Source organism: Littorina saxatilis, linkage group LG6, assembly GCF_037325665.1.
Source record: "Littorina saxatilis isolate snail1 linkage group LG6, US_GU_Lsax_2.0, whole genome shotgun sequence".
Lineage (NCBI taxonomy): Eukaryota > Metazoa > Mollusca > Gastropoda > Littorinimorpha > Littorinidae > Littorina > Littorina saxatilis.
This window is the reverse complement of record NC_090250.1, coordinates 37,958,223-37,971,721: the sequence shown is the minus strand read 5'-3', so window position 1 is coordinate 37,971,721 and position 13,499 is coordinate 37,958,223. Positions and strand designations below refer to the sequence as shown.

At 42.9% G+C, this 13,499-nt stretch overlaps 1 protein-coding gene across 1 annotated transcript in view; it reads left to right on the top strand.

Annotated features, from left to right (window-relative positions):
• Positions 1-1,014: 1,014 nt before the first annotated feature.
• The window catches only part of LOC138969157 (major surface trophozoite antigen 11-like), a 17,816-nt gene continuing 5,331 nt past the window's right edge, over positions 1,015-13,499 (top strand). The window contains exon 1 of the mRNA XM_070341879.1: positions 1,015-1,237. Coding sequence (XP_070197980.1) covers positions 1,139-1,237 — 99 coding nt within the window. The 5' untranslated portion in view covers positions 1,015-1,138. The remainder of the gene's footprint in view (positions 1,238-13,499) is intronic.

Genomic DNA, 13,499 nt, shown 5'->3' with positions numbered 1-13,499 from the left:
TAAAACGGTGCTGTTGTTTTACTGCAAAAAATCTGTTTACACTTTTTCTGCAGCATTTTGTACTGGCTCATTATAATGTTGGAGCACGCGAGCCCCCCTCTGTCGAGAGATGGACTCATCCAGAATTACCAATAGTCGTGAATAAAGTCATAATCCGCTAAGGATAGGTTGTGCCTTTAACTCAGTCTGACGGCGGTAAGCAAGAACAAAGAGTGTCGTTTTGTCCTATTCATGCAAGTAGGCTACCCTTCCCCCAAGACACACACACACACACACACAGTGACACTGACACACACAGACACCGGCTCACACGGCACTGACACACACACACCGGCTCACACATACACACACACGTACACACACACACGCTCACACACACTTCGTCTGCGGCGCTACCGCTAGACACTATATCAATAAGTTCTACCAAGTTACGATAACAACAACATAATTATCAAGAAGTATCGTGCAATGTCTGCAAAAATAAGCTCAAATTTACAGCGAGTATACACTATTCCCTTGATCATAGTTCATACATAGTAATATTGTAACAGACAACCAGGCTTGGAGCCCCCCCCCCCCCCCCCCCGCCACCTCACACACACACACTCCTACCCGGACCCCCCTCCCAACCCCTCTCCCTCTCGACGACAGACGTGTACTCATTGCTGGACCGGCACGGTTGGCCTTGTGGTAAGGCGTCCGCGGGAAATCCCGGGGTTTTACGTCAGTTTCACTCTTTTGTCAGCGTGTTCAGCTACAGATCTCTGGTTTTCACGAGGCGCCAGTCAGTGTGTCTCAAATTATCCAACGGAAATTCCCAGTCACTATATTTAGCAGTTACGTCAATGTGAGTAGATTTGGCGTAAGCCTCGCTATATTAGCAATCCAGGGAATTTTTGCTGGCCTTGGCTTTGAAAGATAGGCCTATATAGCGCATGTCGACAACAGTGGTGTCCTGGAACGGAGGGGTGGTGGTGGTGGTGGTAGTGAGGGGTGGGGGTGACTGAGGTGGGTGAGCGGATTGTGGGGGTGAAATTGAATAGCTGAGCAATACGTCTCGACGCCGTTTGCACATACTTTAGTAACGTGGACTTTATTCCTGCCTGAACGTCCAAATGCGCGCAGTAGTGTATTCAGCATGGCTAAGAGAAACTGTGAGAATATCGGAGTGGCCTTCTGGATTGCGGCAACACACATCTTTGCTGTACTGGTTACCCAAGGCATGTCTACAATGACGGTCAGTACACATTATTTACATTTTTTAGCCTTCTATTGATCACCATAATTATGTTATCATGTATTCTCGACGCTGGTTTGTTCAGGTCGTTTCAAGTTACAGATATCCAGGGTAGCTTTGACGACCGAGAGTTGCTCTTAAAATCTCCCATCCCAGTGACCGATACCAGTATCACTGTGACCACAAGTGAATGACATAGGCCTACTACATAGTATAATAGGCTTCTGCTGTGACCGATAGGCCCTATACCAGTAAAACTGTGTCCAATCATGTCGATGTTGGTATCGGTTCTTTAAGGGTTGTTTGAATATCACTGAATTCAGTGAGCACTTTGTGCAGTATGTTCTCATAATTCAATTAGGGTTTGTTTCTTTCAAATCACGATTTATTTCTACTCAGTTTTTAATTGTTCAGGTATTACTTCATTTGAAAGATATGGATTGTCAGACTAAAAGACACAACTTGATCAGTATTTATCTAGTACCTTGAAGAACGATTACATACACACACGTACACACACACACACACACACACACACACACACACACACACACACACACACACACACACACGCACGCACGCACATACGCACGCAGACACACACACAGACATACACACACACACACACACACACACACACACACACACACACACACATGTATACAGGCGCACATGAGACGTACGCGGCACATTCCTTAGCATATATGTTTTGTCAAGGCTGTAGTGTGTGTGTGTGTGTTTGTGTGTGTGTGTTTGTGTGTGTGTGTTTGTGTGTGTGTGTATGTGTGTGAGTGTGTGTGTCACGGTGTGTGAGTGTGTGTATATGTTTGTGAGTCGGTGTGAAAGAGAGAGAGAGAGAGAGAGAGAGAGAGAGAGAGAGAGAGAGAGAGAGAGAGAGAGAGAGAGAGAGAGAGAGAGAGAGAGAGAGAGAGAGAGAGAGAAAACTTGAACTTGAACTTGAACTTTATCCCCGAGTACGCTAGTACAAGGGTCCAGCAGACTTTAATTGTGTGTCTGTGTGTGTGTCTCGACTTAACAGCTTATTGCTGGGAAACTACTGGGCGCAGTTCGTTCAAAAGTTGATACACTAACTTGATAATAGGTCCGATTGATCGTATTAAAACTTCATAATGTTACCTGGGACCTAAATGCGAAATAAACCACAAAAAAACGACTTGGCGGTGGGAGGAATTCGCGGTGCAACAGCCAGCCAGGCAGTCTGATAGAACGGTGCAAGGTACCAAGACTATGCCATACTCGTAGCAAAGCCGCCGAATGGTACCGTAAACCAAGAATAGTGACGTAAGAAAATAGAATGTCGTCTTTTGATTTGGAACGTGACGTGTTTTAGAATGGAGATGTGGTAGTGTGTATGTGTGTGTGTGTGTGTGTGTGTGTGTGTGTGTGAGAGAGAGAGAGAGGGAGAGAGTGTGTGTGTGTGTGTGTGTGTGTGTGTGAATGTCTGAAGAGTACTCGGGTCCAGCGCGAGCGTTTTTTATTACAGGAAAGATAGCATTAGGTCCGTAGGACCTTTCTTACAGCTAGTCTCATTCTTTACAGACATGTGATATACAGATTATATCACAATACGGGCAATACAACCATACATTATCAGAACACACACCAAGTTGACGCAAGACACACACATGCACATTTCAGAAGGATAGAAGGCATACATACGTTTGAGCAACCAGGCACATCACATGAAAGTGATGTTTGAATGTATTTTTGCAGATGTGTTTTGAATGTTTTAAGGTTACTGATCGATTTTAAGCATGTAGGTATAGGGAGTTCCAGACATAGGCTCCCGAGTATGAAAGACTAGTTTTAAATATATATGTCAATGCGTGGCTTCGGGCAGGCCAGATTATGCTTGAAGGTGGAATACCGAGAAGGAGTTGATTGAAACAAGTGAGTTAGATATTCGGGTGCTTGGTCACGTAGGATCTTGTGCATGAAAACTGATTTATTAAATAAAAGCTGTTGTTTAAGTTGAGGTATATTGAGGGCTGTCAGTTTTGCGTCAGTAGTTAGTGATGGGTCAGGCAGAATGAGTTTAGCTGACCTTCGATGACGAGAATTTATAGTTTTGAATAATGCATCACTACAGCCATCCCAGATGACAGAGGCATAATCAATGTGAGGTTTGATGTGGGCGTTGTAGAACATTTTTCGGGCGTCTAAAGTTATGACTGACTGAAGTTTTGAAAGTAGGAATAAATTTCTTGAAACGCGTTTACACAGATGTTCAATGTGGGAATGCCACCTAAGCTTATCATCGATAATCACGCCTAGCAGTTTGTGTTCGCTAACCTTTTCTATTGAGTTTCCGTTGATGGTGAGATCTAATGAGAGGGGGGACAACTGATGCTTCTGGCGCGTTGTAATTACCATTGATTTAGATTTCAGAGGGTTTAGGACCATGTTGTTTTCAGAGCACCATTGTGAGATGTCTCTAAGGGTGTGCTGAAGAGATTGTTGAATATTGTCAAGGCGTCTATTTTGTGTCCGTAGTGTTGTGTCATCAGCGAGCATGTGGCATTCTACTGAGTTGTCAGAGAAGTGAAGTGGAAGGTCAATAACGTAAAGAGAGAGAGAGAGAGAGAGAGAGAGAGAGAGAGAGAGAGAGAGAGAGAGAGAGAGAGAGACACACAGAGACAGAGACAGAGACAGAGACAGAGACAGAGTTTTCTGTCTGTCTTGGTGTGTGTGTGTAAATCATGAATATACATATATATATATATATATATGTTTGAAGTCAATGTGCGTAACTTAAATTCAATATATGATTAAATAATAACCTTAGTTATACTTCTTGGCCTCAACTGAGCTAGTGACCTTGAATAACAATCAGGAACATGTGATTGTGAACAGGGGGATTGCCCAATATTTCGTCTTGAGCAGGAAATGAATACATCACCCCACTTGGCTAGTTGAAATTCACTCCTTATGATAATTCCAATATAGTTCTAAGTGCAGATGCACCGGATTTGCACCCAGCTCGATATCGAACAAAAAATCTGTCCATGGTAAAGCGATTGTGCCCTAGACTTGCTAGTCAAATTCGTCAGAAAATCATGTTTTTTGGGATGAGCCGCAGCGAAAAGACAGGCACCAGCTTGTTCCGCGCTGAGAGAGAAAGACAGACAGACAGACAGACAGAAAAACAGACAGAGCGACAGACAGACAGAGGTAGAGAAAGAGACAGACAGATAGTAAAAGAGAGAGAGAGACAGAGACAGAGAGAGAGAGAGAGAGACAGAGACAGAGAGAGAGACAGAGACAGACAGACAGGTAGACAGACAGGTAGACAGACAGAGACAGACAGAACGACAGACACTGAGACAGACAGACAAATAGATTGTAAGAGAGAGAGAGAAAAGGGGGAGGGATAGAGAAAGAGAGAGAGAGCGAAAGAGAGAGGTCACGATCATACTCTTTTTATATTTCTTTTCCCCACACTTTATTGAGGTGTTCAGAATACTCATATTGACACAGACAGACAGACAGACATACAGAGAGACAGACACACGGACACATAGACAGACACATAGACAGACAATGACAATGACAATGACAATTCTTTATTTTACGAGGGTAACAGAATAAGCATTGGTATACTTTTTTGCATCTGGCCCTCGCCCTAAAGAGGGACTAAATCTACTATAATAACTACTACTACATACTTACACAATTAAACATATGAAACATTGTAGTTTATAAATGTTCATGACAAGGTGCAAAGCAAAAGACAGTGCAGAGACAGAGTGAGACAGAACGACAGAGAGTCGACACAGAGAGACAGAAAACGTAAATATATGTAGGCTATGTGAGAGCACGGCAATCATCATAATACAAATGAAAAACACAGACAGCTTTCTTTCTTTTCTTTCTTTATTTGGTGTTTAACGTCGTTTTCAACCATTCAAGGTTATATCGCGACGGGGGAAGGGGGGAGATGGGATAGGGGAAAGGGGGGAGATGGGACAGAGCCACTTGTTAATTGTTTCTTGTTCACAAAAGCACCAATCAAAAAATTGCTCCAGGGGCCTGCAACGCAGTACAATACACGACCCTACTGGGAGAATGCAAGTTTTCAGCACAAAGGACGTAACACTTCTTACATACTGCCTGACCAAAATCTTTATAAACATTGACCACATTTTATACAAGAAACACCCAACAAGGGCAAAAGGAGAAACAGAACCTGTCAGTCGCCTCTTACGACATGCTGGTTAGCATCGGGTAAATTCTTTCTCGTCCCAACCAATATGGGACTCCCCCTAACCCGCGGGGGGTACACAGACAGCTAGTAATCATAAGAGCTTGGTAAGCGCCAAAGATAGACTGTCCAACATTTTGGTCCTGTTCAGTCCTTGGGGTGGAGGAACGTTCACCACACAAAATTAAATTCGTGTACGGTGGGTCACGTCACACTGCCTTTAGTTCAACCTCAGGGCTCCCCACGGACGCCCCTCCTAGTGCGTCCCGGGACCCCCACTTTTAAATTTTAGAGATCCATGGACCCCCACTGCAGAATTTTAGAGGTTCTAAAGGGTCCAAAAGCCGAAAAGTCCCAGTGTTATTATAAAACATTGTGGTCACGTATAGTGTACTGCGAAGTGTCGATTGCAGTCTGAAAATGGTATCTGCGGTACGCACGATAAAAGAAATTTAGTGCGTCCTAGGACCCGCTCTTTTCAAATCTAGTGCGTCCAGGGACCCCCTCCATATATTTCTAGTACGTGTTTTTGGCTTTTAGTGCGTATAGGACGCATATGGGGGACCCTGAACCTGAAAACGAAACAGGTCAAGTTCTACTGAAGGGCGTTTTAATTTCATACACAGTGGGTGCAGTTTCTGTACGGGCGTTTCCTGGAGACGTTATTTTTCTTTGGTATCAGGAAACGCGCTATTTGCGTTTCCTAGTGATTTACCAAAAAGTTGAATCGAAATAGGGCCACTTGTGCAGACGGGATTTTATTCGATAAAACATAGGTGTACTTTCCGGAGGTGTATTTAACTCCCCTAAGTATCAGGAAAAACGTTGGGTGCATGTCCTTGTAATCTTGTGTGTGTGTTGGGGGTTGGGGGGTGGGGGGGTGGGGGTGGGTGTGTGTGTGTGTGTGTCAGTGCGTGCGTGCGTGCATGCGTTGATGTTTTATATATATATATACATATGTGTGTGTGTGTGTGTGTGTGTGTGTGTGTGTGTGTGTGTGTGTGTGTGTGTGTGTGTGTGTGTGTGTGTGTGTGTGTGTGTGTGTGTGTGTGTGTGATCGCTGGAAAGGAAACGTGTCGATCAGAAAGCCAGTCAGGGTATGCGCAGGGATCCTGCATGATGTAGCAGCGTGGGATGCCGAATACAACTGTAATGACCAGAGATAATCTCTTGCACGAGCTGTAGACATCAGATGTATGCTATAAAGGCATGTCCTCGCATGAAACTTTGCGCTGGTGTGGTGTACCTAGCCCCCTTTACTTAGCTTGGTATGTAGTACGAAATTAGATCTAGTTTGTAGATTCACAGAATTTGCGCAGGCGTCAAGGAAAACCCAATCAGTGTCAATAGAACCATCAGAAGGTATTCATCAGTTTAAATGCGCCCCCAACCACACACAAGAAATGTCGATATATTTTCCTTCTTGAATATTATACTCGTTGTATAGACGTAAGCACTCTTTTGAATACTTTTTTGAAATGTAATATTCTTCCTGCATTACTGAAAGGACTTTCCACGATCGTACACCATGCGTAAATATGTCCCTGCTTGATTTCCTCTTCTCAGAACACGTCTTTTGAATGCGTTTTCTTTGTGTGTGTGTGTGTGTGTGTGTGTGGTCTCCACAAGTTTCTAACGTCACTGGGCTTTCACGCTGGTTTCACATAATGTCTGAAGGACAATTTGTTTTAGGTCTGTGAAGAATGCAGCACTCATTTGTACACTGCAGAACTAGAGTCAGCTCTCGTAGCAGCTATGCATGCAACTACAAACCGGGATGAGCTGACTTACATTTTTTTGTATGGTAAAATGTTGAATTTTAATGACTAATGTAAAGCGCCATGTGACTGCCATTTGGCGGTGAACAGCGCTATCAAAGAATGTTTTATTATTATTATAAATGTTCAACCGAGCCATTTTGTATTTTATTTATTTGTTTATTTATTTATTTATGTATTTGTGTAAATGTTTATTTATTTATTCATTAATCTATTTATTTACTCATTTATTCATTCCAACATTCATTCAGTAAAGCATATATTTAGTTGTATTATTAATTTATTCATTCATTCATTTATTTATTTACTGATTGATTTAGGGTTAACCATATCAGCCTAAAACAATCTTGCCGATTACGGGTTTTCCTGGTTCGAATGATTCCACATATTTGTAGCAGTACACTTTTTTTTCTCTCAGAATTCCTTGTTTTGTTTCCCAAAGTAAAGCTCTACCAGCAGTGTATGCAGGGCGCGGTCGCTCTTGGAGAACGTTTTGCTCTTGCGCATTGTATACACGTGGGAGTATTATTGCAGACTGAGCTATAGATTGCATCACAGTTGAAATGTACACTTACGCTCACATTTTCCTTTTGCTTCTCTCCTCCCCCACCACCCCCCCCCCCTTCCCCCGCCTGTTATTATTATCATTGCGCACACACACACACACACACACACACACACACACACACACACACACACACGCGCGCGCGCAAAGACACACACACACACACACACACACACACACACACACACCACGACGACGAAAAATGTGATCACATGATATAGACGTCAACAGCCCTTCCAACTCCCTCCACGCCACCCCCCCCCCCCCTTACCCTCCGTGCATTTATGTATACACCATTCTGCTGAAAGCAAGGGGGTTCCCCTGGTGTAACCGTTGTGCTTGCATTTTTGAAGATAAGGTAAATACCCTTGCGTGTTACACACATTGCATATATATATACATTGCTTGTTATGCTGCAATATCTTCAATCGTCAATCAGTACACGAAACTTTTGTTGTTGTTTGTAGTTTAACCTTCGTCAAAATGAAAAGTGTCAGTGGGGTGCGTCTGCAAATTGCTAGGTGTGGCATGAAGGCATGCAAGGTTATACGAACTTGTGAAACCAGGACCAAGCCCACCGCCTACAAAAGCGCCATGCGAGCGAGCGTGTGTGTGTGTGTGTGTGTGTGTGCAAGGGCGCACTAAACTTTTTTGCACAAACGTGAAGGCGCGAAGCGCCCGAACATGCTAGGGGTGTCCGGGGGCATGGCCCCTCGGAATGGTTTTTTTCAAGGAAGCAAAATGCTGCAATCTGGGGGCACCTGAGCTCAGAAACTGTCATTTAATCTCTCTCTCTCTCTCTCTCTCTCTCTCTCTCTCTCTCTCTCTCTCTCTCTCTCTCTCTCTCTCTCTTTTTTTTCCCTGAAGGGGGGGCCCAGGACCCCTTCGCCCCCCCTAAATCCGCCACTGGTGTGTGTGTGTGTGTGTGTGTGTATGTGATGTGTATGTGTGTGCGCGTGCGTGCGTGCGTGTGTGTGTAGTATGTGCGTGAGCGTGCGTGCGTGCGTGCGTGCGTGCGTGTGTGTGTGTGTGTGTGTTTGACTTTTTTATTTCCAGGTGTAGTACATAGCAGGAAATCCCCATCAACACCCACGATTTGTATTCTGACTAGAAATGTTGGCTCATGCAGCAACAAGTGACAAGTAGGCCTACTTTGGCCTACGCTTACAATGGGTTGGGTTACAGTGTCTTTGTGTACTTTTAATTTTTCTACTACACACCTGCCATAGAAACTGATTGTCTCGCTTGAGCAGTGACAATATTGTAAAATAGCAAAATAGATACGTGAGCCATGACACTGATTCCGGACACAAGTCTGGTAGGAAACTTGAGTCTTTTTACATTTAGTCAAGTTTTGACTAAATGTTTTAACATAGAGGGGGAATCGAGACGAGGGTCGCGGTGTATGTGTGTCTGTGTGTGTGTGTGTGTGTGTGTGTGTGTGTCTGTGCGTGTGTGTAGAGCGATTCAGAGTAAACTACTGGACCGATCTTTATGAAATTTTACATGAGAGTTCCTGGGTATGATATCCCTAGATATTGTTTTCAATTTTTCGATAAATGTCTTTGATGACGTCATATCCGGCTTTTTGTAAAAGTTGAGGCGGCACTGTCACACCCTCATTTTTCAATCAAATTGATTGAAATTTTGGCCAAGCAATCTTCAACAAAGGCCAGATTTCGGTATTGCATTTCAGCATGGAGGCTTAAAAATTAATTAATGACTTTGGTCATTAAAAATCTGAAAATTGTAATTAAAATTATATAAAACGATCCAAAATTACTTATATTTTATTCTTCATCATGTTCTGATTCCAAAAACATATAAATATGTTATATTCGGATTAAAAACAAGCTCTGAAAATTAAAAATATAAAAATTATGATTAAAATTAAATTTCCGAAATCGTTTAAAAAACAATTTCATCTTATTCCTTGTCGGTTCCTGATTCCAAAAACATATAGATATGATATGTTTGGATTAAAAACACGCTCAGAAAGTTAAAACGAAGAGAGGTACAGTAAGCGCGCTAAACAGGCTCGTCACTTTTACTGCCTTTTGCACTAGCGGCGGACTACGGTCATTGTGAAAAAATGCAGTGCGTTCAGTTTCTTTCTGTGAGTTCCACAGCTTGACTAAATGTAGTAATTTCGCCTTACGCGACTTGTTTTTACATGCAGCTATCGGGAGGATGTCAGCCAGGCGTCAGCCAAAATTAAGTTCAGACTGAACGTTTCTCCGCTAATTTCAAGCGGTACAATTATCTTGAGGGAGAAAAGCATGTCAAGATCTTGCAACTGAAGCAGATTTGTGATGTAATACGATCGATTTTACCCCAAGTTTGATTTATTCGAAAACGCACCGAGCGGTTACGTCCCTTTAATAAGAAAATAAATATTTTGTGTTGAAGCTAATTTCAACGTCAAAATACCATTTCTTATCACAAACTAGAATCCAAGAGGGGAAAACATGGTCCAAAGTTCGATCAGCAACACTTCAGAGGGGAGGGGAATATAGTCAGTATTAAGTTTGTGTGAGATAAACAAAGCCGGCTGACGTCCTCCCTATAGCTGCAAGTAGTCCGTTTGCGTATGAACTTTTACAAACATTGTCATTGTAACTGTGTCAATGGTGAGTCTCGCCTGACTCAGTCTGTCTCACACCACCTGTGATTAATATATACGACTGTCCGTAGTGTTTAAAATAGAATGGGATATAAAGGGCTTCCCGCCGTGCACACTTAATCGTAACTTTAAAAATCGTGAAGGGCGGTGGTCTGTTTTGGCAGGTATCTCAGATAAAACTCCCCCGCCATTTTCCACCCCCTCCCGCTCCCAGGAATGTCTCCATGGAGACAGAACTAAACATATGCTGAATAGAACTCGATCGTGTGATACTTGATTTATTCGAAACTTTTTTTTTAATTAGAAACGAATGGTAAAGGATAGTGGTATTTGTTGTTTTTATTTGAATCTCGGATTTAAAGGAGATTCTGAAGTTGAAAAGTATGACGTATACGCACAGTTCGGTCTTTTTCCTGCAGCTTTGATCCAACTACTTACACAAGGTTAAAAATAGCACAACGACAGGAGAGCTTCCAGAGTACTACGCAACGTCTCTAGAGTTACATACATGATTGTATTACTTTGTGTACCACGTTGACAGGTGAATTAGACAGGACATAGTGTGTGTGTATGTGTGTGTGTGTGTGTGTGTGTGTGTGTGTGTGTGTGTGTGTGTGTGTGTGTGTGTGTGTGTGCGTGTCACGTGTGTGTGTGTGTGTGTGTGTGTGTGTGTCCATTCATGTAGCATTGACATTTAATCTTGGTCGCATGCACAGTCTCGTATCAAAATATTGTCATGTTTGTACCATCTATCAGCTTAGTACTCTGAATGCTTTCCTGTCGTCACAAACATTTATGGTATGCAGAGTATGTGTTAATGGCATTATCACAAACGCCTAACTCAAAATAATGTAAATATGCGTGTGGATAGAACGCTCTTTGATTCAAGTCAAGGTACAAGTGCACAAATAATAACATGAAGATAAAGAATGATATATTAGAGGTTTGTAAATTGTGATTGCATAGTCCTACTTTATTTCTTGCTTGGAAAAAATGACTCCTTAAATAAACAGAGCTTCTACGTACGTATAATGTTTAGGGCCACCGATGCAGGATTTCCGATCTTAAATTTCAGTGTATTATTCACGCACCTTTACATGAACATTGCCGTGATTGTTCATCAGTACATTCAGTATAAATAGAACTGCCTTTCTCCTGAATGAAAAGGAAAAACACATTCTATGTAAATTTGTTCCGTGTTCTGTGTGCGTTAGCACCTATCACGCCACGATTCCTATTTTGGTAAAATAAAAACAATCAAATCTGGTTTTGTTCACGTTTATATAATTTGATGACAACTTTTAGACTTCAGCTTTCCAAATATTCAGTGACTGTCGATGTTTGGTAATCTGTGTGTGTGTGTGTGTGTGTGTGTGTGTGTGTGTGTGTGTGTGTGTGTGTGTGTGTGTGAGTGCACGGTGCGTGTTGGCGTGCGTGTGTGCGTGTGTGTGTGCGTGCGTGCGTGCGTGCGTGCGTGACTTGCGTGCGGGGGTGTGCGTGTGTGTGTGTGTGTGTGTGTGTGTGTGTGCGTGCGTGTGTGTGTGTGTGTCCGTGAATGTGTTTGTATACCTATTTAGGTCGCTACGTCCTCTTGTAACACTGCATCTCTGTAAACCCGACAGAGGGGTGCACAGCAGTTCTTTTGTCTAAAACGCGCGGGTTTTCCACTAAACCCTGACAGAGCAGCGGACATTCAACAGGAAATACATATGTATCAAGGTCACTTTCTTTTATTTGGCAGGAAATGCCTGTGATTTCCATTTCCGTGTCATGCGATTGAATCACCCTTTCATTCATCTCGAGTGTCTGAAATATATCTAAATTGGGAATGATGTGAGGAAATAGAACTGATATAAACTTAATTCCAAGTAAAGGCCTTTGTGTTATAGTATCAATTATCCCTATCGTGCAGAAGCGTTTCCGTATTTGATGACAATACTTTGAAGATGACCTCACCAGCAATGACATGATATTTTTCTTGTGAGGTGATATGACGAGGGCTTTTGTTGTTATATATACATTTGAATTTTTTCACACATCTTGCTATGTAAAGCAGAGGGGGGAAGTGGGGTGGGGGTGGGGGGAGGGGAGGTTGAGGGGGGACTATGCCTGGCATGTTAGAATTGCCAGAACTGTGCCGCAATTACATCTCGAATTTAGGTATTTGCATTTGCACACTCAGTGAACCCGCGATCAATCTTCAGGCCAGCTCATAATGACACAAACTTGAGTTGATTCGATGAAGTTTCCGCCATCTGAGAAAACCTGCAGTTGTGCTGGTGATTCAACAAAATACTGGAAAATCAGAAACTGATATAAAGAAAGGTTGATCGTTCTGAATACGTTATTAGGCCCTACTTTTGTTAAAGTCCTGAACACGTTATTACTGTTTTTTTCAAGGTGCAGTGTTTGGTTGTGACCGAGTCGCTTGTTGTAACAGGTTTTATAACAAGGTGAGGCACTCCTCACACACGTGCAGACTGACAACCACGAACAAAACTGCTCTGTCACGAGCTCACCCCTGCCCCATCTGTGCCCCTCCACCACGAAATGAGTCGCATGTCACCTCGCGCGGTTCTGCGTTAGGCTTAATATAAGTCCGGGGAGTGTCTGGTAACAGTGTGAGGGTCACCTTAGTCACAGGCTTATAACTCAAACAGTTTTCGCTCTTTTCTAAAACGGTTTTCACCACTGGATAGAGCATAAAAAACTCTTTAGGAAAATGTTAACATGAAAATTATGCAAAGGTGACATGCGACTCATTCCGTGTTGGAGGGTCACAATTCTCTTCCTCTTTAACATGAGGGCATACATAGCCTACATATGTATATATATATATATATATGTATTACTCATGAGTACACACACGCACATACGTGCCTGCGCACACACCTACATATACACACACACACGCACGCACGCACGCACGCACGCACACACATACATGCACGCACGCACGCACGCACGCACACGCACACACACACACACACACACGCACGCACGCAACACACACACACACATACACACACACACACACACACACACACACACACACACACACACACACACAGGTC